This window comes from Haliotis cracherodii, unplaced genomic scaffold (genome assembly GCF_022045235.1).
Source record: "Haliotis cracherodii isolate W230 unplaced genomic scaffold, xgHalCrac1.p SCAF_1, whole genome shotgun sequence".
NCBI lineage: Eukaryota > Metazoa > Mollusca > Gastropoda > Lepetellida > Haliotidae > Haliotis > Haliotis cracherodii.
Genome location: NW_027266264.1, coordinates 52,499,226 through 52,526,986, shown reverse-complemented (window position 1 = coordinate 52,526,986; position 27,761 = coordinate 52,499,226). Strand labels below are relative to the sequence as shown.

Sequence of the window (27,761 nt, the reverse complement as noted above, 5' to 3'; positions counted from 1 at the left end):
GAAAGAATTGGGTGTTCTTTAACTTCTTTTGAGCTGTATATATGCCCAGTAGATTTATTAAACTCAAAATAAAATTAACATATTACTGTGTGCATTAAGGCTTTGTCAAGTTGAAAAAGAAAGAATTCAAAATTGACAATTGACTGTATTGACTGCATTTAAATAATAATGTTCTGTGAAAAAGTGAAATGAGAGTTGGATGTTGTGTAGTGCAACAGATATAGTGGAGACTATACTACATGCCAAATGACACACAACGAACACAACCAACAAAGCAACACAGAGGTGTACTCACTTTCAAAAATCCCTGCAATTTGCACAAAACTCTTTCGGTTAATTAGTCGACTAAATGACTATGTTTCTTCCTCATTTGCATGTATTTTATCATGAATACAGCTACTGTCCATGCTTTCTAGAACACATTCATTGACTTCAGGCATGCAGCCACCACGTTCAAAATCCAATCACCGGTTAGCTTTCCTGATCATTGTATATCATTGTGATATCTGCAGTGTACCATTATATCTATAAGATCTTCTCCTATATATATTTGTATCAATTGTGTGTAACTATATATTAAAAAATGCCTAAATTTTGTTAAATCTGTGAAACTTTTAAAAACATGGAAATGTTTTTCTTAAGTACTATGAATTTCAACAATACATGCATAATACTCTTCATTCTGTGTTGATACATATTGTTTGACAAATTGATTTAATTATCTGTCATCAGATGGTTTAAAAATGTTAAGTTTGACTATTTATTAGTGCTGCCTTCATTTGACATTAGACCTCAAAAGTCATTTATTAGCTTTTGTTATTCTATATATATCTTCCTTATGGTTTACGCTCGTCACAACAAAGACCTGGGTTCGATTCCCGACATGGGAACAATGTGTAAAGCCCATTTCTGGTGACCCTGTCGTGATATTAAGACTACAGCGAAAGAGGTGGTGGAGGCATCAATGTTTCACCTACTTACATATTTATGAACAAAGATAGAATTACCACCATACATAATTAGAGTGCTAAAAAGTTCTTATATGGATCTGAATAACAAACTATCATTCAGTATAGATATTGCAATACTAAATTAAATAGGATTTTCTCTTTTAGTTTCCATTTAGAAATTTAAATGTTAAATTCTTTTCATGATGTTCATGATGCAGTATAAAGACCTTATGATGAAGTATTAAGTCCTTATAATGAAGTATAAGACCTTATGATACAGTATTAAGACCTTATGATGAAGTATTAAGTCCTTATAATGAAGTATAAGACCTTATGATGCAGTATTAAGACCTTATGATGAAGTATTAAGTCCTTATAATGAAGTATAAGACCTTATGATGCAGTATTAAGACCTTATGATGAAGTATTAAGACCTTATGATGAAGTATTAAACTATTTCTATTTAATACTACATGGAACTACATTAGGGCAAATGAACGAATACAAATTCCTCTAAATGTGTTAATCCTACAAATGATGGTATCCAAAGTTAGTACACATATACATATACATTGTAGTAGCCATTCAAGATTTCAACTATCTTTTCTATTCCATAACTAGTTTTCCTGACAACATATCCCTTGTCAGACTGAAATCTCTAGGTTTACTTACATTACCACGGCTATTCTGCTTGATCAGCGTACCCGACTTAAAGGCATAGTTCACGCTGCTGCTAGCTTCACTGTCTGTTTCAGCATCTTCTGGGTTCTTCAGCCTCTCTCTACTGTCCCTATGTTTGAGAACCCTGCTCCCCACAGAACGACTACTGTTCTGACTTCTGGATGAATAGCCACTGTCCTTGCTTGGAATCTTGACCATAGGCTTTTTAGGGTTCACGGGAGGTCTAGGCTTCTTCTCTGGCTGCTTTAATCCTTCTGCTCCTTTTATTTCCGTTTTTTTCAATCCAGACTTCTTATCTTTAGGGTTCTTTTTTTCATCAAGTTTCAGTTTCTTGCTCGCTATGGATATTCTTGTTATGTCGTATATTGGATTTTGATTCATTTTTTTCCTTTGGCTAGCTTTTTCTCGTTCTCTCTCCTGTGAATGGTAACATGCAATGTCTTCTGTGTATTTTCTTCACTTGTTCAGGCATTATTCAAACCCAAGTTACATTAAGCTTCTTTCACAACAGTCACTCATGATATCTCATCCTGGTTTATACATGGAATTTTGTCACTACAATATCTTGTGTCTACCGTAATCAACACAATGAGCACTCCTATTGTTCAAAAGCGTCATCATGTGTTTCCCCAGCCCTAACTCTTTTAGCTTTGCCTCCATGCTCTTCAGAATCTTTCACCGTCATATAGCTGGAATATTGCTGAGTGCGGCGTTAAAGAACAAACACAACAAACAGAACCTTTCACTCACAACAAAACTTGAATGTCCGAAATATTTCCATTTATCCAGCAATAGTGTGACAAAAGATCAATTCAGTTGTTACTGTTAATAATTTTTCATGCACTAAATAAACTACTTCTTGGGGGATAGATATGTATATCTCTATCTACAACGAGCTTAATAATAAATCTTCAAAAGACCCCATATGCTTGATGGTATACCAATTTACTTTGGCTTCCCACGTACATGTATTATGTTGATTACGGTATGTGAACTATTTTTTCAAGACAGTTAGATGATGGCCATGCTGCATATTTACCACATCACATGCACTGAACAAGCCATGTCAGACACATTTACCATGCAACATTCAAGTGAAAATGATTACACGATGTGCAAATTAGATTAACCTGTAAAAACATAATTCTTCAAGGTGGGCTATCAGTGACTTCAAATGGTTATATACTGAATTACTATTAGCAAAAAATATCTATATATAATATTTTCAAAATCTTAAAGTTTAAGATAAAAGTTACCACATATTTTTTCAAAACAAAATTTTTCAATGAACTTCTTTGTTTGTAACTCTAACCAAATTTATCACAAGCATAAAAAATAATCTCACAATAACCATTATTTTCTGAAAAATATAATTTTCAAGATAAAAGTAAGCATTGCATATTTTTGAACATCATGCTTCTATTAAAGATTTTGTTATAAAGCATGGAATCATCATGTAACAGACAGTATGTCATTAAGGTGGCAATAAGATAAATGACCAACCATCACACAGAACAATCAGCTCTCAGGTAGCTTCCTGAGGCAATGATTGCTCCCTAATCCCTCATTCAGCAGAGATCCTTCAACAAATTTGAATGGTTCTTACCTTCCCAGCACGCACAGCTTCCTCCTCGTAGGACATGGCCACGACAGCCAGCATGAGGTTAATGAGGTAGAAGGAGCCGAAGAATATCACCACAATGAAGAACACCAGATTCCAGGGACCACTAGCTCGGATCACCTTCATGGACAATCAAAATATCATCATTCATCCAAATAATGTATGAGCGAGAATTTTGGAACAACAGAGTGAGTAAGTGAGTTGGGTTTAACGTTGCTATTAACAGTATTCCAGTGATATCACAGGGTGTCAGCTGAATGTGGGAGGAAAACCCGTAGTGATGCAGGTCTCAGACGTTTACCACTTTGGTGAAACCAACAAGCAGGGGTATCTTGCTGACAAACCTAGAAATATAATCATGGCTAACTGAGATTCTAACCCACAATCACAGATTTCTGGCGTGCTCAATGGACACAACTCTGCACAGCAAATTGCAGCGCTTTAGACAACAGAACCACCCCTGCCCCCTCAGAACAAGAGAAGAATGCATTACGGAGAAATAAAGACAACAGGAGAATGCATGACAAGTGTATGAGGTAGAGTTTTTAACTGTCAGGAAGGACAGTATATTGTTTCATCACAATAAAAAAATAAATAATTCAGCCTCATCATGCTTGTGGCGCAACAACAATAATCTTGGTCCCTTGCAGAGTGAGAAGATATAAAGTTCCTACCTTATTATAAGTATCCTCCCAGAAGTCCAGGGTGATGAGTTGGAAGGCATTCAGCATGGCCCAGCCAAAGTGGTCAAAGTTTGTATAGCCAGAATTGGGGTTCTCTCCAATGTCAGGTAAACAGGTGTAGTTACTTGGGCATCCTCTGTAGAAGACAGACTATGTGTGTCAGCATAACCTAGATCATTGTCGGTGGAATTAATAAATAAATAAATAATTTAGTTGAAATAAAAGCAATATCTTTGAGTGGTACTTACAATGAGTGAGTGAGTAAGGTCATATGCTGATTTAAGCAATACCACAGGTGGTACAGAAATGGGCTTCAGAAGTAAAACGTGTGGTGAATTGAATCAGCTAACGATGTACACACGAAACTATACCACCACCCTGAGCAGCTACAGAAACTAACAATTTTTGTCCACTAGTATTTGTAATGACAACATATAGCAAAACCCTTAAAAATGGCAAATTTCTACTGGCCCTTAAGATACCTCAACTATTGGGCAGTTTGGCAAGGACTACAGGACTAGTGCCAGTTTCTACAGCTTCTGAGAAGTTTGATAGGTGTAACAAATTACAAGATAGTATGGATGATCAACTTCATCATCGCGATTGCAGTGAGGTTTCAGTGCAGATTTGAACACCATTACCAAGCTTGAAATTGGTGATTGAGAGAATGTAATTTTACACCACTTTCAGGAATGATCTAGCTTTTGAAATAACCAGGTCTTGGCCAGGCTAAACCAGTGTTGGCATGAGCAACAATCCAAGTAATTAGGTGACAATGACACATAATCAGCAAGGTAAAATACGACAGGACAAGCACTGGGTACTGGAATCCCCAGAATCCTCATAGAGGATCTTTAAGATGGAATAAAACATCAACTACACTGACCCTGATCCTGTGATGTTTCCGCACAGCAAATACCCTCCATCACCATCAGTGAACCAGTTGCCTTCAATGTCATAGAACAGTCAGTTAAACTTGACATGATCAAGAAAAGCATGAATAAATACATTGCAAGTCATTCCCTGGCATTTGATTGGCTTACCAAGCAATCTTTTAACACTAAATTGAAAAAATAAGGCCATACCCAATGACGGACTACTGTTTCCTGATTGGCTGATAATAGAATTAGTGGGACTTTTTTATATTATCATTTTGTTGAATGATGTCACTGATTTTTTACTACGGTCTACATTTTGAATATGATTAATTTAACAGTATGCAAAGTTATTTATATATATTTATATTTTATATATAAACATAAAATTGTTGTGCACACTTTGCAGATTTTACGTATACCTACATAAACGCAGAAAAACTTGAAGTCAATTCTGTAATAATATTACCAAGTGAGTGAGTTGGAATTAATACTTTTTTAGAGTATTTCACTATATCACAACCTGTCAGCTTCAGACAATATCTCAAAGTGATGCAAGACAGAGACATTTATCACTTTGGTAAAACCAAGCATCATAATCAGGGAGAATCTGGTTTCATGACTAATGATCAGCAGATCCTGACACAACCGAGAGGCAAAACTAATTATAAATTTCCAATAAGTCTTTGAAAAAGAAGTGCTTTCAAATGATATTCTCCTCTGCACTAATGTGGTCATCCTGAAAATGATGGTATTACATAGATTTGATACCACTGACAGACCAATCAGAATGCAGAATTGTAAAATATCCTGGTAAACTATGAGTGTCTGATCAGCATGGTAGTAGCAATTCAAGAGTTACTTACTTGAGTTCCGTATATGTTCACTGTAGTGTGTAACATACATAGAATCAGACTGTGTGATGTTATAGTTCAAAACACATTTCTGTCGGAGTCCTCCCATGTACACTTGCAGAGCAAACAGAGCAAACACCATCAAACAAAACACTGTCAACATTATCACTTCAATCAGCATCTTGAAAGCTCGAAGCAGGGCACCAACTATAGTCTTTAGACCTGAAACATGGCAGAATAAAATCAAGATTGGACAGCACGTCTATAAGCAATGTTTGCCATCTGTTACCATGGTTACCGGTACATTAGACAAAGTAGCTTAAAATTAACATGATGCAGATTTGAAATTTGAATAAACGCAAACACTTATTCCATGATGCACATTATCAACCAAATACATGTCTTCTTCTGCTTATTCTTGCTTATCCAGTGAATTTCTTTTCCATTTTATTATGTGGGGTGGTTGGGAAGCTTAGTGTAGAAAGCGTTCGCTCGTCACACTGAAGGCACGGGTTCGATTCCTGACATGGGTACAATGTGTGAAGCCCAAGCCATTATTCTTCATCAATAGTAAATCAGACCAAGAAGGAAGTACCAACTATTATGGATAGCAACAAGAGGCCTACCTGGTATAATGGACACTGTTTTTAATGCTCGGAATACCCTGAATGTCCTCAAACTTGTGAGATTGCCAACAGAAAAGCCTGGAGCTGCAGCTTGGATGATAGTTGTGACATACCTGGGAACAAATATCATTGCTGACTGCACTACTGTAGCATAAATGTGTGAACCTCATCTCAATTCCCATTGACTTTCTGTTATTTCAGATCAGCAAGAATAATTTTTATTATCAAATTTATTATCACATTTTGGATATATTTTGCTTCATAACACAGAAACACTTCTATAGTCTGAATACATGACACTTTTTTAATTTAGAACAATTTGTTTTATTCTTTGTGACAACGTTTCAGGGCTACTACTTGTCCTTTCATCAGTGAATAATTTGAAGTAGCTCTGAAATGATGTTACAAAGATTGCAGAAGCTGTTATCCATAAAAAGATTAGCAGGGATACAAAAGGTTGGTGATTTACTCATGTGACAACAGTGAAGGAAGTGCCTGTTTTCTGTCAACACTCAGGTGGATTTTCATTGTCATATAACATGTGCCAAGCATGGTTCGAAAATGGATATTATGTGAATATGTGAATCTCCACCTACACTTTAAACACTATGTTCTTCCTACTGCAAATTTCTCAAGCAGATAGAAATATCATCATTGTCATTTGTTCCTGCCAAATGACTGTAAGAGCAACAAACGTATTGACATGGAAGCGTATAACATCTAGCCGGCTGATTGACCAGTTACTATCTTGAAAACACACCAACACTTTGCCTGAACTGTCATAATGATGTCTAGTGAGATTTGTTAACTGAAGTTCAAATACTAACACTAAGATCTACTGAAAATAAAGAAAGGTCCTGGCTAGTGACTCAAAAGTTTTTTTGCACTGCTTCTATGGCATTTGAATATAGGTACATCCTTAATCTAGTGACCTCTTGACTTCCAAGCTTAATTTCATACACTGTTCTCTATATTTAATGAAAATTATCAAATATTTATCCAAAATTTTATTGACTGATTCAACATTTATTATCCAAGACCAGCTTTAGCTGTAAATATTGCTTGTGTAAGATAAAAATAATATATCTCTTTGGAGATATTGCATTCCCTAGGCTTAAGTGTTCGTATCAAACACAAGTGATTCTATTTTAGAATAAAGAAGATGTGACTGAGCGCCAGACCCTACTGTTTCCTAACTGTGACCTCACAGCATAGTAACGGTACATAAAACTTTACACACTGACATCGTAAGGTAATGGTGGCACATCACTAGAATGGAGGTATTTCTCAACAGCTTAAACTCTTGACCACTTTGCCATTTTAACAAAAGAAAGGCATAGCATTCAACTTTGCATGATAAATTTAAAAACAATGCAATGCAATATTTAGGTTGTGAAATCTTACAGATATCGTACCACTACAGAAAATATACTGGCCGCAAAAGTTTCAGCTGAATTAAAGAAATACATTGTGATATTTCTTTTCAAGGTGATGTGCTTTTATGATTTCAAGATGGACAGAAACATGGTCTCAAATATATGGTTGTTGTACACAAAGATTGGATACTAAATAAAATGTCACACTCATATCATATCTTTTTATATCAAATATATCAGTACTCGTTGATAAAGTAGAAAGCCTCATCAGCAAGCCTCAGCGCTTTGCTACCCTTATGCTGATATATTTGATATCAAAAGACACTCGTGTGAGATTCTCTATACCAACACTGATTCAAGGGGAAATGGTTGCAAATGTGTGTGGACTGTAGGAGAGCTAGAGTACCACAACAAGATTTGAACCAGGCCTCCATCAGTGTTGAATTGCACACATCCTCATAACCTGAATACTCGCCATTAAATCTACAACAATTTTTCTTCTTACTAATACCAAACAACTCACAAGCAAAACCCTGTAATCAGGTCAAGATGTTCTCCTATTGTGCATCATAAAAGAGATACTAATGCCTCATTTTTAGCACAACAATGTCAAGGATTCAATTCAGTGGCAATTTAGAAAAGTTGCCAGCAACAATCAATTAAGTACATAATCATTATCCTTGATCCTATCGATTTTCTGTTATATGTGTTTTTGTATGCATCATGCACAAGATAAAGATCATTTCAAAACTGTTAGAGCTGCCAAAGGTGTGAATAGAACAATTACCCAGGTATTAGTCAATGACAGCTGCATATATAATACTATTAATCATAAATATTGGGCACATGCCAGTTTGACGTAACTTGGATGGTGTGTGGTGCATAAAAAATAAACAAATAATCAATTATATCAACCCGATATTTTTCATTCTTATCTGACCATAATGGTTTGATAAGCCGTGTTCACACATAAAAACTGAACAAAATATGAACAATTATCAACTCATCAGTTGTCAGTAATGTTTGACATCACAAGAAGCCAAATAAATCTATTTAAATTTTCACTTGTTTTTCCATATTTTCATTTGCATAATATAATGACATGTGTAGAGAAAAATTCATTTTATGGACAGATAGCCATCTTTAGTTAAGAAACAGTAGACACATGTTTTGAAAATGGGACTGTGAGTGAAGAAATGAAAGTACCCCGGTATTGAAATATGCTTTTTCAGTGTCTTTCCTGTTGAGCTTGGCAAATTATATAAATAATGACACACTACTAAATGATGACATGTAGAACACATTCAAAATTTAAATTAAACATACTTACGCTATTACTATGACAACAAAATCCAGCCAGTTCCACGGATCTCTCAAATAGGTGTAGTTATTGATAAAAAATCCTCTGGCTATTAACTTGATAAACATCTCTAATGTGTATATTCCTAAGAACACAAACCTGCAAAAAAAGAGTTACAAGACATGACTGATACCCCAAAGGTGATAAGTAAAATGTGATAAAAGAGATATTACCATCACAGGTCATACAATGTGTCAAAAGTCATCACAGTGTAAAAAGCTACTGGTAATGGTTATTACTTCCTAATGCATGTCTCATAACTGTGAAGACTACATGACAGAAACCTTCGAGAAAAAACTATATGTAAATGATGAACTCAAATATCTAACTTATCCAAATGAAGTATACTACTCAAAAGAAGTTAAGGATCACCCGATTCTTTCATATTGGTAATGTTAATCTGTCATGGCATGAGAGATTAACTATTGTAATATGAAAGAATCAGGTGATCCTTAACTTCTTTTGAGTAGTATATGTTGAAATCCTGTTAGTCCAGAATATTATTGTTTGGAAATTTCCTGTAAATTCCAGGGAAAAAGAAAGTATACACCCATGTATGATGGCAGCTAAAACTATAACAAACAAGAAATGGTTCTTCGACGGTGACATATTGAGTGGGGTGGAACTTTTGTTTAAACAATAACTTGTATGTCTTTCGTTTTCAAAACTAATAAATACCTATTAGTGATACAATTTGGATTTTCATCTAGGATACACAAAGAATTCCTGCTATCTATCAGTGGAGGGAAATGGTCTTTTAAAGTTTTCCCCAGGGTGTATTTTTGGTTCAAATCCCAACTTCCCATTCCAAGAAATGGCATTCAGAAGCCATATTTCAGATTGAAACAAGTGAACAAATGTTTTGATCCTGTGCCATCAGCCTGATAATGAAAGGCAACTGCCAAGATGTAAATAGCCCTCACATCTAAAATAGGCACAATGCACTAAAATACACACACTGGAGATTCTAACATTGGGGGGAAAACTGATTTTATGTTTTATTTCCCCAAACCATTTCCAGACATTTATTGTATTCCACTCATTATCTGATCCCCAGACGAAACCAAGTGTAGTTAGTATTTAATCAAAATATAGTTTGTATTATTTAAACCAGTGAAAGAAACTGTGCCAATTACATGGTTGTCATTCATTGTGGTTTTACTATAGCATGGTTTACTCTATCCTTTGGTCTCTTTAACTGTAATCAGTAACTCAGAATGTGATTAGGTATCATTGCAATCATGATTTATTAATTATCCCTGAACCAAATGTCAACTAACAGTAAATTAAAATTCCTTCTGCCGAAGTGAAACACATAAGAGTTGATACATTCTGTTACATACAATTACCTAATTATGATACTGACTATGCAAAACATAAAGAGATAATTATCCCCAAAACCTACGCACAAAGTGCAAATTCTAACAATACAAGGTGTCAAATATTACACATCTATGATATTAAGTCAAAATGTTGTTTTATGCAAGAAATATTCTAGCTGCACTATAGCTGCCTGTAAACAATCTTCTCTGTATAAAATGATCCATTTCATCAGGGTATAATCATTATGGTATAATGATACATGCAAGATCGCACTTCATATCTACCAGAACCCTCATTTTGGTCTGCTCTGAAGATAAGTATTAGAATTCCTGATAATACATTGTATTAAATCTCCATTCTATTATGAATACCCTCAACCGATTTCTCACCACAATTTTGAATATAATTTTAATTGATTGTAGATTTCAAAGGCAGGAAAATCTGTGTTGAATTAGTGATAAGAGATATGGTGCTGATGACATCACTCCCTAAAAGAAGTCTTCGTCGGCAAATGTGTCCATGATATGTATCACAACAGAATTGAGATATGATACACTGGATAACACAAGATGAACCTTGTGGTGCTGTTGACCTGTTCTGCCCCCAAATCTCAATGTTTATCTATCATAAAAGCATAATTTAAATAATGCTACTTAATGAGCAGAGTTACGGCATATGCAAGAGAACTATGCATTTTCTTTCTCAAAAATATCATCTTATAATCACAAATTTTACATTATATGCACAGTTCAAAAGTCAAATGGGCCTTGTCATAATCAAAATTTCAAAAGTGAAGATTTAGAGGGGTCCCCAGATTAAAGTACCATTGAAGATCCCTAGAACCCCAGGACCCCCTTCATTTACCAACAGTGTTATTATATCCTCATCATGCTGACTGAGTTTCTTATGATACAAATTCGTCATAATTGAACCAATACTTTGCTTGATCATACATTTACTTTTGATACGAGTCAGATAAGTTTGTGTACCCTAATGACAATGTACACACATTCATAACACGGAAACTTTATCATGATGTTGTCTGTAAATTGCTACTTGTTTTCCTTGGTTATTTAACCAACTCATGAACCTGTATTTAATTATCTACATGGTCAGAATATCTGCATACCAAAAACTTACATATTTTCTTACATGCTGGTATTTATGATGTTCATTTTATGAAATTCAAATCAAATAATGCAAGTTAAAAGAAAAGGATAATCTCCCAATAAATAGGGTACACATTTATTTGTCATGAAACTAGAAAAACCACCATGTTGGATGAGGGCAAAAGGGAGCCAAGTGGTCCAAGCCATGGCTTGTGATGCTGATAATCTGGGTTCACTTCCCAATATGGATTCCAAGGACTATGTGGGGAGTCCATTCTTGGTGTCCCTGACTGTCTCTGGAATATTGCTAAAAGAAGTGCTAAACTTACACATGAGATGAGATTTGTACTTACTCGGAGGATTCTGTGAATGTCATGGTTGGTAAGGCAAGAAAGACACAGTTTGTGAGGATGGTAAGGATGACAAAATAGTCAAAGAATTGATTGGTGGAGACAAACACAGCCATCTTTCGTATAGGGTTCCATGGGGGGAAAATGTAGAAAGATCGAGTTGCTGAAAACCGGTATATAGTCTTCTTTGTGACCCGTCTGGAAATGACCACAAATGTCTGAAATAGATAAAAAAAAAATGGACTTAATATTGGATAACAATTTTATACTTCTCACAGGAAAGTAATGTTTCTTTCAAGTATCCAACAGATTATTATTTGTGTAAAGCAGCATTACTAATGTGATGAGTAATGGTCAGGTTGCCAAGTGGTAGGTTCATCATCACACTTGACCCAGGTTTAATTTTCTAATGGGGTACAATGTTTGAAACCCTTTCTTGGTGTTCCCATATTGCTTTGAATATTGCAAAAAACTGCATCCTTTTTCATTAGGTGGTTTTAGGGCTGTTGTCATCGATCATCACTTATATAAACTACTGTGATCAAACAAAGTTTAGATTTATCGAAACAGATTTGCTATTGTCAATTAGATCAGTTGTCAAAGAGAGAAAGCAACTGTTTTTGTTATATCTCAAATCTCCACAAATAGGCGTGAAATATGTTGATTTCTCTCTGGACTTTCTTGCATATTTGCTTAAAGTTACTTCTCCAATATTAATTGATAATTGATCGATATTTAATTAGCAATTAACAATCTCTATAATCTATATCGATAACCAGCCCTAGTTGGTTAACAGACTTTTTTTCTCTAAACCTTCAGTCGGTACTTGAAACAAAATAAATAATATAATTAGACAAAAATTGGGTTGGTAAGATGAGAAAGAAATAACATTTCAAATTCTATTCTATAGTTTTGGTAATTGTTAAGAGACGTGACAGGAATGTCAGACATTTCATAGCATTTACAGGAACAGTGCCACACAATGATGGAGTTCTAGTGAAGTTATGAATACTATTTATCATCACTGGTGTTTGGAGTACATTGTCAGGTTGTTGAGCATATATTCCTTATCTCGGTCAGACAGTGAAACAATTCGTGAAAAAAAACCTTTTAATTGGAATTTTTATTCACATGTCTAATTGTTAAGGTTGGCAGATCCGAAGACCGAGTGTTAAAAACAACACCGCCTAAACAAACTCGCTTCTCATTCACATGGTTTCTGAACCTCCTAACATTCATAATTCAAACCTACTCTTAAGAACAATTACTGCACAATTCTGAAACACAGCTTATGGAGTCCTCTCTAATGGTGTGATTTCCCCTACAATATCAGGTCACACCATGATGCTACGGTCATCAATCAAAGGTAATACATGTACTCAGCTGATGGTCTCACGGCTTCCCTGATTGAACACTAATGTCATCACAAAGTGTGTGTGTATGTTCATATCATACTCGCAGGACCAGATCTCCTCAAGTATCCATCTTGTAGGGGCATGGTCTGCAAGGTTTTAGCTAAGGTGATGCAATTTGTCATGCAAAGTTGAGTCTCCTTGGCAAGCTAGTTTCATGGGTTTAAATCCAAGATTCGTCTGTTTAGGTTTCTTAAGCCTAAGACCTCTATTGCTTTGGGCTTTCCTCCCACATCAAGCTGACACACTGTTACCCAGGGTATATAACCAAAATACTGATCAAATTAAGTGGCGTTAAATCACCGATCTATTCTCCACCTTGTACTTTACTAAAGTTCCAACTAAGATTTTCAATACTTTTATAAAAAAATTAAATCTGGTTTGAATTTGAAATGAGAATGTAAATCTAAAAAAATGACATTCACTTATAATCATGAATAACATTTGAGTATGATGAAAAGGGCAAACCCAACAGGACAGTTGACTAAAATAGATTAATGAGAATATATATCATGAGAATCTGGTGATGCAATGCAAACACAGTAAGAAGCCATGCTATATGAGAAGAGCTTTGTTGAAACTATATATTACCACGCTACTCAAGAGTAGTAATCTAACTTTGGTGTCTGTGAGTGATTGGGTGAGTATGCTGATTTTAGCAATATGTCAGCGATATCACAGCAAGGGACACCAAACTAGGGTCTTCAGCATGGAATGCTCATGCTTTAACCATTAGGCTAGGAGCCTCACCACTTTACTTACTTGTTCTTCAGAATAGTCGCTTTCTTTTCACATATCCATAAACTTAATCTATTTTAAGTAGTGATTTCTTTAAAAAAACAAAGTCACATGTCTCTGTATTTAGCTATTTAGTTAACCATATTTTTTCTAGCTTCCAGAAATACACATTCCTGCTGACAAGAATTGAGCCTTTATAATTACAAAATCAGATATACTCAAAAGAAATTGAACAGAGTTAATCCGAAAACAAATTTCTAGAGTTCTTACGACAGGTACATTTTCTTCAACCATATCTACTTCTTTAAAGATATACTACTTCTTAACTTTTTTTGATGATACTTATAAAACATATTGCATTTCCACTGTGCATCTGTTGTCCATGATTCACAGGTAGCTTGAAGTTTCTTAATCAGCACTAATAATTCTTCAGAAGAGATTATCAATATTTGAATGGATGAGAAGGTCAGTGCATAATATCACTTCAGTAATGAAATAACAGGGGTAAAGAAACAGAAGTTGCAGTAAGCTGCTCATTATTGTGATTTGTTTTGATGTACATGGCATGATGGGACTTAAAGAGGTAAATAAATCTTAATGATTAGCAACAATTTACTCTTCTGGGAGCAACATACATCAATATTTCGGTACTTCTCATCAAAACAAGAACATCCTCCTCCTAATTGATAACTGTTGGCCTAAATGTATGATCATCATAACTCTTCCAGTACAAAACATTCTCATTATGTTGTCAATGCCTTGGAATCTCTTGCATATATTAAGATATCTAACAGTATATAATGACTTGGTCCTGACAATGTAACCAGTAACGTTTATGACACTGTAACCTTGTGTCAAGAGCGCCTCAACAATAATACATCATACCCCTTTTAGCCTCTTAAAACCTCACAACAAGCTAATGTAACATATCTCTTAAAAATAATACACAAATAATACCAAAATAACCCGAAGCAACATAAAGAAATAAGATAAATTTGGACTTGTAACTACACAAGAAGCAATGGCTGACGTGGCATCTTTACCGGTGCAGAGTTGGAATCATCATGTGAAGCCTTGTTAATTTCTATAACAGCATCAGGTACATTAGCAGGATAGTTGAGATGGAACTCGGGTATACACCAATCCTTCCAGGTTTGCACAGAGAGCCAACCAAGGGGCATTCCCCTCACAGTAATTACACAAGCAATTAATCCTTATGTGTAGTGTTTTCGCTGCCGTCTCCACTGACAGTCTTTCATGAATAAGTCAGGTGCCACCCGGTGGGTGTGAAATTTAATATCCGCTGTATCCTGCAATTCCAAAGACTCAAAGTGGAATCACATCCAGATCTTGCATTTAGCATTCACCAGCTTTTTCTACTGCAACTGTTTCGCATTTCAGTGGATTTTGTTTGTAGTGGATTATAATTCCATCGATATTATTACAGGTAGGTCTCTGACACCTGAACTAAACATTTACCAGGAATTGTCAAGTCGCACACATCCATCCATCCCAGTTTGCCGCACTCACAATCCTCAAATCACTGCTTCACAGGAGAGCTGTGTGTTCATCATGTATTTATGTCAGTAATTAACTTTTGTTTTTCGTGCCACCCTTTGCCTCTAAAAGTGCAGTTTACCAGTCTCCCAGCTTCATCCATTTTGAATGTGAGTGAGCATGGAGCTATTTTCTCCTGTAGGGTAAGACTGACTTGGGGGGCTGCAAGTGTTGGAGCGGGGCAGCTGCCACCCCCCACGGACTCTCAAGTTACACAACACACTGATGAGACTGCCTGAGATGCTGGTGCTGTAATTACTGTTCTTTATACATTTTCCTACAAATCTCACAAACCATGATCATCTCAATCTTATAACTGCCTTCAAGTATATATAAAACATAGCTGAGGAATGGTACGCCTTATTATACCAACTCACGTAACTGTTGTGAACGTTTCTACTGCCAGCTGAATAAACAGATTTATTTGAAAGCTAATAGAAAACTTTTAGGGTGAAATATTTTAGTTCTATTTTCATATGTCAAAAGAGTTTTCATGGACAATTTGAAAAAGATTCCATTGTTCTGCTATGTCAAAGGTCAGGTACTAATACTCTCATAAGCATTAGACAATTTATGACTTTGCAGAAAGATGTAATAAGATTTTTCTTTATATAAGATCTTTTCTTAGCCAAAGACATTTCTCTAACTAGTTAACCTGAAAGATTTGTAACTTATTTTACTCACAAATATAGAGTTTTTTGCAACTATGTTCACTCAATTTAAATCAGTCTGTGACAAAGCTGTTTGCTTCATTTTCATTAGATTGTAGTGTTACTATATGGACTTGTTTGCTGAGCGTGCTTGCTTGGCCAAAAAATGTTTAACAACCCTTTGCTTCAAACATATTTCTTAAAGATAGCCTATTAAGTGGTCATTTCACAAACAGCTTGAGTGTAGGCTGCAAACAGTGAGTTGGGTTTAACACCACTTTGAACAGTATTCTAGTTACCCTATTTGACGTAATAAGCGCCCAGGGCGCTCTCAAAATTAGAAATAGGGGCTCTTATTAGAATATTATTTTTATGGAAAAAAAACAGAGTTGAAAGATACTTTTCGTGGTTTATGCTGACAGCCTGAAAAGTTTATATACGACAGATATATTCTCCAGAATTTAATTGCCCATAATTAAGGGTGCATATAACACACGAGTGCGTATTATACGAGAATAGATAAGTATTGTGTACATTGATCAATTGGAAGGGGTGCTAATTTGGATTGTACACTTGCCAAAATGTAAGCAAATATCGTTGTGGGCGCTTATTAGAGCGGGGCACTTATTACGTCAAATACAATATATCACAGCTGTCATCTTGATGTGGGAGGAAAGCCCGAAGTGATGCAAGTTTTAGATGTCTACCATTCTAGTGAAACCAACAAGCACGGGTATGGTGCTGACAAAACAAAAAACACGATCGGGGCAAACTGAGATTCAAACTAACGATTTAGGTTTCAGGCATGCCCAAGGGACACAACTCTGCACAGCGAATTGCGGTGCCTTTAGGATGACTGGGCCACCAGGTTTTGATTAACAAGACCAGGCATTGTACAATGTATTTTTTTCAATTACTTGTCTGTTTTGCAAGATGCGTTTAATCAAGATGTTGTGCTGCTGGCTTGTCAAGAAAGGGAATTGAATTGTGACATATTCAGGCGATGTGATGCCTTTTGGCTTTTTAGTATGACTTGATGACTATCTTTAAGTCACAGACTGCTACACTAGTAACCGAAAATGTACAATGTTTATTCTAGTAGTTGAAGGTGCAGCCTTGATGCCCAAGCAGAATGTTCATTTGATATTAATCAGGATTGTGGTAGAGAGAGAGAGAGAGGAAGCAGATCTCACACACTATGTAGAATAGCCCACTAACTACATGCAATAGAAGAAGTTTAATCCTACAGATTTAAACTGCAAACACTCAACCAATATTAAATGTCATATAACCATTCACAATTTCAACTGATAAAACATAATCAGTGGTATTCTATAATAGACAAAATCTAGATTACACTAGCAGTTTCTTGTAATAACACTACGCTTCAAATTATTCTAGTTGCTATGGAAATATCTTGAAATTCCTGACCAGACTTGGGAAATGAATGTCAAAGATATTCCTGTCTTGAATTACAAATGTCACAGACATTAAGTTTCATTCTCAGGAGGAAAACTAATGACTTCAAAAAAAGATTGATATCATTGCAAGCCTCTTGTTATGCTTCAAGCTAAAATACCTGTGTTGTTGGTTCTTAATAATCAGAATTAAATATCTTATGTCTCCATGATATAGTTACAAGAGTGTTTTTTAACAGTAAGGTATGATTATTCTTGACTGTGTGAAATGAAGAGTCTTTAATGTTGATCTGTCCTCTTAATGGTATTCCCTACCTTAGAAACTTCACACAAAAAGACAAACTGAAACCTTATGATGTTATATATTTTTTACCCCATATAACATCTGTATGTTTTGTGTTTACAAATTCTTTTGACATAGAATCGCAATTGTAAAATGAATGTTTGCTTCAAACTGATTGGTTGAAAATCTTTCTTAAATGCGAATGGATCCCAGAAATCTTTAATACTTTTCTCTATTTGTATCTTTTCTTAATCCAAATTTGAAAAAATGTGCTTGGCTGAGTGGATTCCTCTTTAAAGTAATTTAAAGTTTTAGCAACAAGTCAAAACAAAACCATTTTTTCCACTAACCCAATTGATTTAGTTATCATTGATGTCATCCATTGAGTAGTTGATGCCTGGACATTAAAGCATTTGAAAACTCAGTACAATAACACACAGAAATCTAAATGACAAGGTATGATAAGGTGCCCTTTAACCTGCATCATCAAACATAAAAATCAATGCCAGAGCATAACCAGTCTTGATTATTTCACTGAACATCAATAATTAATTCATTGTGGCCTTTTGAACCACTGGTGTCTTCTGTAACCTAATTTGGGTAATCTTCCCTCACTCAACCATACAAGGTAAGCCACAGAAGTCAAGGACATTTCATTTCTGTCATGATTCCTACAGATTGCTTTAACTGAATTACTCACTAATTCAGGATATATATGACCTACTTTCTATTTTTGCATAAAAATGATTGCTCCAGTGCAGTTAATCATTGAAAGGTGCCTGCAAATCTCCCATAAGCAAGCTGATGATGGGATACAGAGTAGTGTTTCTCTCCAAGCAATGAACACAGCCTTGCTGCGGTGCTCAACTTCTCTCCTGGCTTTCTCGGAAATGAGACACTTTTTATCAAACGACCCTAAATGAAATATACTCTGGATATACAGAAGACTGTACTGTACATGTTTTTTCCAAGACTAGAATTCGATCATTTGTTCTGTGCAAACTGTACATTATGTAACTTAAAAAAAACAACATTTTGTGGGGGCCTAAACATTGTGTTTGTAATGGAAATTTGTATACCATCTACACAAGCTTCTTTCAGGTGACTAATGGATCAATTTCCAAATCTACATTTGAAAAAATACTTCAGTGGGAATGGGTTAGTCATAGAAGTTGTTGAAGAATAAATTGGCTTGAAGAATAAATACTTTTGGGAAGAAAAGTTGAACCACAGATGATTTAACTCTCAAATTTCAATACCTACATATGGTTCCTAAGCTACTAAAACTCAAGTGTTACATTACTTTTATATAGTAATTTAGTATCAAAACTGCATCAGTATTTTTATAATAATAAAAATATTTTTCTACTAAGTTATTTTTGTTCCTCATCAATATATACTGATTCTTATTTCTGATGTCAGTTATCTTTAAAACTGTTGATGTCTTATAAAACTTAGCAAGTCAAGATACCATTTTGCTGGAACTTGCTTTTAACTGTGTGTTTACAGAACATGAACCATTATAAAGTCCTGGTAGGACCCTAATACTACTAAAATAAACTCAATGTTTGATAGTTTTAGGGGCAGTTGACAACCCAGCATTCGAAATTGGCTCTAGTCCGGTAGTCCTTGCCAAACTGCCCAATACTTAAGGTATCATAAGGGCCAGTACAAATTTGCCATTTTTTAAGGGTTTGCTATACCATATATCGCTGTCAGAATCTATAGAGCGACCTCACATATAAGACGACCCTCCTGTACAAGCCTCTAAAATGAATGCTAATTTATATACTCCATCTATAAAGCGACTCGGAATGAAGCACCTCACCAGCGCATACACAATGTCTTACGCAGAAAAAAAAATACAGTGGCGTAGATCATAACAATTAAACTTGGTCAATACAAATTTACAAGTTGGGATAAAAAAAACCACTCGACATGATCATTTACCGATTAAATTGTATTCCCTATTCTGATAGGCATTGTTTTATATGCAGAGTTTAAGATTACCGTGTGTATGTTATCAGTATCATTATAAGGACTAGTGAACTAAAAATGTTAGTTTCTACTGCCACAACCTCACCCACAATATATTTAAGAACGTATCAGACTTATTGTATAACCTGATCTCACAGCTAAGCAGAGTAGTCGCTGACTGCTGATTTAAGATTTACATTGTGCAGCATTCACATGATTAATCCTGTCACGTTTTTCCACGTTGTTCCTTGAGGGCTGCAAGAGTTGTGAGTAATACATTCAGGGTGAAAGCCAAGGATTGCTCCGAGCACTTAACATTTTGAAAGGCCACCAAGACTTTCAGCAACATCCCCGACAAAATATTTTGTTTGATATGCTTTGTATTCTAAAACCTAAGCCCTCCAGGGATGCGTCCCTAGGACCATTTCACTACTGGAGAATCTGTCTTTGTTGTGAATGACATAATTTTGGTGTATGCAAGCAAAGAATAATCCTTGTTAAAGATAATTCTAAACAAATATTGGTCCACTTTCTATTTCTACTTCTGAAAGTTAGAATGGTCAGAAATAGATGTATAAACTGCCGGGCAAGGGTAAGTATAGGCTCATGTTTGATGGTGGTTATAAATGAGTGAGTTGAGTTTAACGCCGCTTTTAACAGTATTCCAGTTATATCAAGGCATGTCAGCTTAATGTGGGAGGAAAGCTGGAAGTGATGCAGGTCTGAGACGTTTACCACTTCAGTGAAACCCATGAGCACAGGTATGGTGCTGACAAACCTAGAAACATAACCGGGGCGATATGGAATTCGAACCCACAATCATAGGTTTCTGGCAAGTCCAAGGGACTTAACTCTGCACAGCAAATCGCAGCACCTTAGACGGCTGGGCCACCTGTGCCCCCGGTTATAAATGAAACAAACAAGAAATGGTTATTCAATTGTGATGAGTTTGATCATGAGTGTCATAGTTAAGTATTTTACTTTAAGTTTGAAGTGTTTCGTCAACTATTTTCATCCCAGTAACATTAGATAATGTTTCAAATGTTTTGGTCAAATATTATTTTCAAATGTATACCTTCTTTTGCCTGGCAGTTTATATCAACAATAATTCATTCAGCATTTAAGCCAAAGAAAATAAAACATATAAAGAATAAAAGGAATAATATCAATGTGGGAAACATTGATATATTGGATTACCAGGGTATGTAAGACCCTTTGCCTTCATTGTACCAGTGTTTAGACCTCAAGCAGGAGGTTCTGAGATGTGCATGTGTTATATTGAACTGCATTCACTCACAGTTCAATTCTTCTATATGAGAATGGTATTTTGAAAAAATTGCCAATACATGTATCATAATACATCAACATCATATATGCTCAATAATTTTTCATTTGAGAGGGTTTGAAAATGTCACATAGTGCATGTTAAATATCTATATATTGATATGGAATATTTTACTTACTGAACACGTAACTACATCTGAATATTGAAGACAAAGACAAAGTGTTCATGGTGTTAAAGGAGCGTTTATATTTCCAGTGAGAGTAAAGAAATCCTTAACTATCCTGAATAGTCATAACATAAGGTCAGACCCTAAAAACCTGAAATTTTACTCGCCACCAGCATACCTCTAACACAAGACAAACTCAAGCTAGCTCTGCACAATAAATTAATTTAAAATTAACTTACTATCCAATTATAATCTTTTTACATTTTTGTATTATCTATTATATATTAACAAACTGTTCAAGGTATCTGTGTACAGTAACTGTCAACGGATATGATCACATGAAGCATATTTGTAATGGTAACACTACATAGATAGTGTACCGGTATTTTATCAAGAAAAGAAAACACAAATAGTCTTAGATATTTTCTCCATCTGTTTGGTAGTGAGGCACGCAAGAGGAAAAATCAAATAATTGATTCACTCTGGCCCTATCCATAATTTGATTGCACAAAAACAGAGTTTCTTTATTCAAAATCCGTGCAACTTAGTCCGGGATGAAGATATTTAAATACCTTTTGAAATGGTTACAGACAAGCTGTTAACCAGAATATACGGTAATTTATTTCAGTACCCATATTGCCAATCACCAACACATTTCACAAGCAGCATGTCATCGACCAACATGAGAAGAATACATGATTCTTTCATTCTGTAGACATGAATGTTTCTCCATACAAATAACCATAGAAGTAACGGATGAATACACATCGCGAGGTCACCAAAACACAGTGCCAAAGTCCTCTTTCAACATGGGAAGTTGAGCAATTCTTGCAGCCCTTCTAAAGCCCTAATTATATTAATGCTCAATCCTGCTTATGCAGGCCCATAAGTGTACTTTCCTTACATTATATATTTAATTTGGCGACGCATTGTATTTGGTATGTATAAAGCCAATGGCACTGAGCCAGGTATTGAAATCCCTCCATAGTGGGATCTACATGGTCAATGGGACACATTCAAATCAACAGTATTTGATCGTATCTAACAACAACAAAAATACGGCCACCGTCAGTTCTCGCCTATAAAGAACACCAACATTACATGTAAATGGCATCTAGAATGAATGACATGACATTGTGATGATGTTGTCTCAAAGTGTTGCTTGTCACACCATCAGCTGACATTAAAGTCATATACGCCTTATACGTAAGGGTAGTTACCACAGTGCTAGGTGTGTTTGAAATATATATTGAGTCATTGAACATTCACCTACTGCAAGCAACACCTTAAAAAAAAGCACTTTTAATATTTTTCAGCTCTGCTTTGCTATGACATAAATGGTACCACAGCAGCCAAATGTACATTCATTGTTCCAAATTACTCATGAAATGGAAGGTTTTATAATCTTAAGGATGTCTGCTAGAATGATTTTGGCTGCACTGCACACCTTGAACTGTCGTGTATCAGTAGTCCTTTGACAATATATTAATGTCAATCTTTTTGCCTAAATGGTAAAATGAAGCTGTGAATCATTGCCCCAAACATCAGAGATTTATCAAGCCAATTTATCTTGAAGCTTGTGCAACAACTTATGCATTTCTCAACACGGAAAATGGCAGTCAAATATGCAACAAGAAAGATTGGGAATTTGAATTTACTTTCAGTCCCAACGTAATTAAAATCCACTGACAATCTTTCCAAACTTACCAATAGGTTTAGAAATTTCCTTTCAAGGACATTTAATGCCCAATTTTGGTTTGTAATTTTCAGCATGTAAAATGCAAACCAAAAAACTATTGTGATCAAAATATTAGTATGGACCTTTTTCTGACTTTTTTAACCAGAATAATTGACATTTGAGAACATATGGCTGAACCAAATGTGTTGGTGATCCTTTCCAGGGAAGTTGGAATGATTTTCTTAAATGCACTCTGTTTAACTGCAACTAGAATCACAGGACACAAATTCACAGCAAAGACAGAATATACAGCTCTGATTTCATTTAGGCACCCATTTATACTGTGCCACTAATGTATTCAATGTCATAAGTTACACAAACAATTAAAACATTTCAACTAAAAAACAGACTTGAGATATTGAGTCTTTCAAAGGCTGATATCCATCAAGCAATGCCTGACTGCATGCGCTACAACAGTTTCCCAAAAGCCATACCACTGCATCAATCTATCTTGAACCAACAACAAAAATAAAACCTTCTTTTCTAGGGCTTATAGTTTACAGATGCCAATATTCACTGCAATGTCATTACTTGTAAGAGGGTACAAAAACCTATTGTTTGTAAAAGCATCAAATACATTAATGGATGCTGGTGACTGTTTTATGTCATGTTTATTGCTGAACAACATAAGATCTATACTTGACATTTGGAAAGAACGGCAAATACGGAACCAATATCCATTTCTTCATTCCCAATACATAAGGAAAAAGATCTTACATTTCCAAATGACCTCCTAGAAACCAAACACACCAGTTATTAACTGCCATGTTACCTACTTAAAATCAACCAATTTGAGTTGGTTATCAAACTTGACCTCTGAAATGTCCAAAAAACAAATTTAGTTATTATCTATCAAATATTTGTTTGAATTAACATCAGACACAAAGATATTAACAGGATGCCAGGATGCCAGACATTGCCCTGTCAGGAGATGTACTGGTCAATAAGTGAAGTCAGGTGAAATAAGGTTTAATGTCACATTCAAGATTACATTCAACTATTGCGACGTGCATGCATGCATGTGTGGCTGCGTGTACCAGTCTGAACTATGCTGACTTTGTAGTACTAGACCACTGACATACTATCCCCCTCTCTGACACAATACACTGGCTCCAAGTCAAACAGTTCTTGTTTTATCCCTTTAATCCCAAGCACCAGACAGGGTAACAACAAGTACCATCTTTTACATTTTTGGAATGAGACGGCCAAGGGTCGATACACTGACCTTCCACTCACCCAGCAGACTCTCTATCTACTAGACTATGGAGGCAGTCTTCTGGTCAATGAATAGTTGAGATAAAGATATCGTGATGTCATTATCTAAGCATAACTTTGCCTATTTGCATCAAATAAACACATCTATCGATATGACAACGTAAAACAATAAGCATGCCTTCTATGACAATATATCGTTTCTGTATTTCATACCATGGGGAGGTGGTTTAAGCGTTCACTCAACATGCCAAACAACCGGGTTCGATTCCCCACATGGGCACAATGTGAGAAGCCCATTTCTGGTGTTCCTCACCATGATATTGCTGGAATATTGCTAAAGGCAGCGTAAAACAATACTCACTCATTCACTCATACTACACTGCACACCCTTATAATTGTAAAACAAAGTGCTAATAAACATGCATCTGAGGACAACTGGGCTGATCAACAGCATCCTTCATCTCTTCATTTTCTGCTTGGAAGCATGACCAAGACACCATGACATATTGATCCCAAAGGTGATAGGAAGTGAAACTAATTGATTTCAAAATACCCTAAGGGTCGTAATGATTTTATAATGAGATCCTCCCGCGCATCCACTGACTTATGAGACTTGAACTATAGATGTATGTGTGAAGGGAATGTCTCCATACATTCAAGTGAAACCTTTATTCCAGGTTCTGTTCCTGTCTATAATGCATTATACAACAACAGTGATTTCACTAAAACACATTTTAACCACTGCCCCTTGACACATCTAAAGACAGAGCTCCAGATAACTTTTTGACAAATTGAATTTTTACTCTTGGGTTTCTATTTTAATTGGGTTATTACATTTTTCATTTGGTAACCAATATATTTTCACTCATCTATTCATCACTCGATTGCGTTTTTCCCAAAATTAGTGAACATTTTAAGATTTAAGAAAAATGAAATAATGTTTTAGATGTATATAACTGTTCTATATATATAGGCTTGACTCGGAAAGTAAATTAGCTCGTAATTGTGTTTAGAAAATAAGTTCCTCTGTGAGCAAGCTGAAAAAGCTTTATTGGGTATTTATGCATGCTGTTTTTATACATTTGAGTTATCTATTTAATGCATGTGTTTCTGTATGCCAGTTAATTGAAAGTAACTGGGTTTTGTATATTGGGGGGGGGGGTATTTTACGCAAATATGCTGCTTACCTCTAGCTCTGTAATGACCAAGTATAGTTCTCTACCTCAGTGATCTATTAGATCTTTTCAACCAAGTGTTATCAAGGAAACTTAAGATGGCTACATGAACCAAACAACCCTGATTTTTTTTACCCATCAAATTCAATTTACATCCTGAAATTACTTTTGACTAGTATTTATAGATAATAAACAGCAACGGATCGACCATGCATAAATTAACTGTTTCATCTTTCACTTGGCCGACTAATACAGACATTGGATAACGTGTTAACAATGTCCAAACACAAAACAAATATGTACCTTTTACAGGTAAAACCAGTTTGAAAGGTATGGTATTGGGAAATTGTGGCTCAGATAGTGTTGGCTTGAACTAGGGGCAACGTGCTGGGTAGCATGTAGGGAAACAATCAATAATTCTCCATTATCTTCTACCTGCCTAGTAGCCACAGAATTGATCTAACTTCCCTACCTGACACCCAGCTCAATGAGTGAACCATGTCTCAAGATAAAGCATTATTTATTGAACAACTCAAGAATCTACCACACTGCAGATAATTTAACAAAAACCTAAACATTCTTGAGTTCAAACTAAATATTGTGATAATTGATAGCTTGATATTGGCGATATGAGCCTGTTTGCCCATAGTGTATAGACTGATTTACCTGTTCGTGCACTTGAGATGGATATATGATAGGTTTCTAAGGGCATTTAGCAGTCTGGTATCAAAGTAAAAACTGTGGACTGATTACTCAGTAGACAATACTTTTAGAAATAAAATGTCAGTCATCATAAATGAAGATGAGATCTTTCAGGTATATTTGTTTATTTGAAGTTTAATGGTGCACTCAGCAGTATAACAGCTATAGATGGTGACCTGTAAATAGTCAAATCTGAATCTATTTTCCTATTTCAGATGAGTATTAAAATATCAAATTAAACATTAAAAGATCTTGCCATACCATTTAGTTTAAAAGAAAAGGTATAAACATATTTTTTACTTGCTTATAAGAAACATCAACTACCAGTATATAAGATATATGTCATGATTGCATTTTTGTAAAAATAGTTTACATCTTTATTATTTTCATTGCATAATTAAATTTTCTATCAACTGTGTGTTTGTTTAGTTATCAATACAAATGTGTTTTATGTGGGCATTATTAAGGGTTTTGCTATATGTTATTATTATACTACTGGTGGACAAAAAGTGTTAGTTTCCTTCGCTGCCTAATGGCAATCATAATATAGTTTGTAACATAAAAGTAAAAGCAACAGGGTCTTTACAAAAGTGACATTTCAAGTACCCAAATTCACAATCTGTTAAATGCAAAGCTACTTTGTATTCCTTTTCCTACTAACAAGTTTGGTAGTCAACTTGATAACTTACACAAAAAAAGGTCTGATATTATCTGATAGTATTTTACGCAAATGCAACATATATTTCAGGGCAGGTCTAAAAATAAACTGCTGGTGATGTCAATGGCCTGTAATATTATCTGTCCTTCATTGTCCTAACATAGGTTACTTAACATGGCAGAAGTAGTATGATATACCATGATATACATCTTATGATATATAATTAGATATATCACAGTCATAAGACATTTACATCAATCACTTTTTGACATTAACTAACAACAGTAGGAAGTCATATATACTACACAAATATGTCTGTCTTGATTACTTGTTTAGTCCCAATTTTATGACTGTCATTGTTAACTATGAATAGCTAGCTCCCGAATGAACTACCATTTATTGTTTAGTTTACATGGGTCAGTTCTTATCACATATTTTCTTAGAGTGCAACAAAACATCTGATATTGTTCCTCCATACCTCAACTAATGCATGAGGTCCAACCATGAACAAGCAAAAACTTGTGTCCCACTTTAGGCACTTTTAGATGTACCCTGGGTACATCAAAATGTCACACTATTATTAGCATCAAATTTAAAACAGTATTCCAGTTATATCACAGCGTGTCAGCTTAATGTGGGAGGAAAGCCCGAAGTGATGGAGGTGAAAACCCACTAGCATGGGTATGGTGCTGACAAACCTAGAATCATAATCAGGGCAAACCGGGATTCAAACCCACAATCATATGTTTCTGGCGTGCCCAAGGGACGCAACTTTGCACAGCAAACCGTGGCACCTTGGACAACTTGCACACCCCTACCCCCTTATGTTTTTGAAGTGCATGAAGATGGAAAGAACTAACCTGAAGCAGTTCATTATTAACTTTCATCTTCTCACATATATTGGAATTCATTAATACCGTATTCGATGTAATAAGTGCCCACAGCGATATTTGCTAATATATTGGCTAGTGAACAATCC

General features: G+C 35.4%; 1 protein-coding gene across 7 annotated transcripts in view; it reads right to left on the bottom strand.

Annotated features, from left to right (window-relative positions):
- Window positions 1–27,761, bottom strand: part of LOC139479305 (sodium channel protein 1 brain-like) — a 79,141-nt gene that overhangs the window by 32,480 nt on the left and 18,900 nt on the right. For 6 of the 7 annotated variants that reach the window (XM_071262193.1, XM_071262175.1, XM_071262170.1 and 3 more), the window contains exons 3-10: window positions 11,812–12,026; window positions 8,997–9,125; window positions 6,291–6,403; window positions 5,677–5,886; window positions 4,822–4,882; window positions 3,927–4,071; window positions 3,238–3,372; window positions 1,623–2,048 (exon numbers count right to left, since the gene is read on the bottom strand). In XM_071262193.1, the coding sequence (XP_071118294.1) occupies window positions 1,623–2,048; window positions 3,238–3,372; window positions 3,927–4,071; window positions 4,822–4,882; window positions 5,677–5,886; window positions 6,291–6,403; window positions 8,997–9,125; window positions 11,812–12,026 (1,434 nt within the window). Of the gene's footprint in view, window positions 1–1,622; window positions 2,049–3,237; window positions 3,373–3,926; window positions 4,072–4,821; window positions 4,883–5,676; window positions 5,887–6,290; window positions 6,404–8,996; window positions 9,126–11,811; window positions 12,027–15,001; window positions 15,353–27,761 lie in introns of those variants that run through there. The other variant, XM_071262204.1, reaches the window with a different exon arrangement.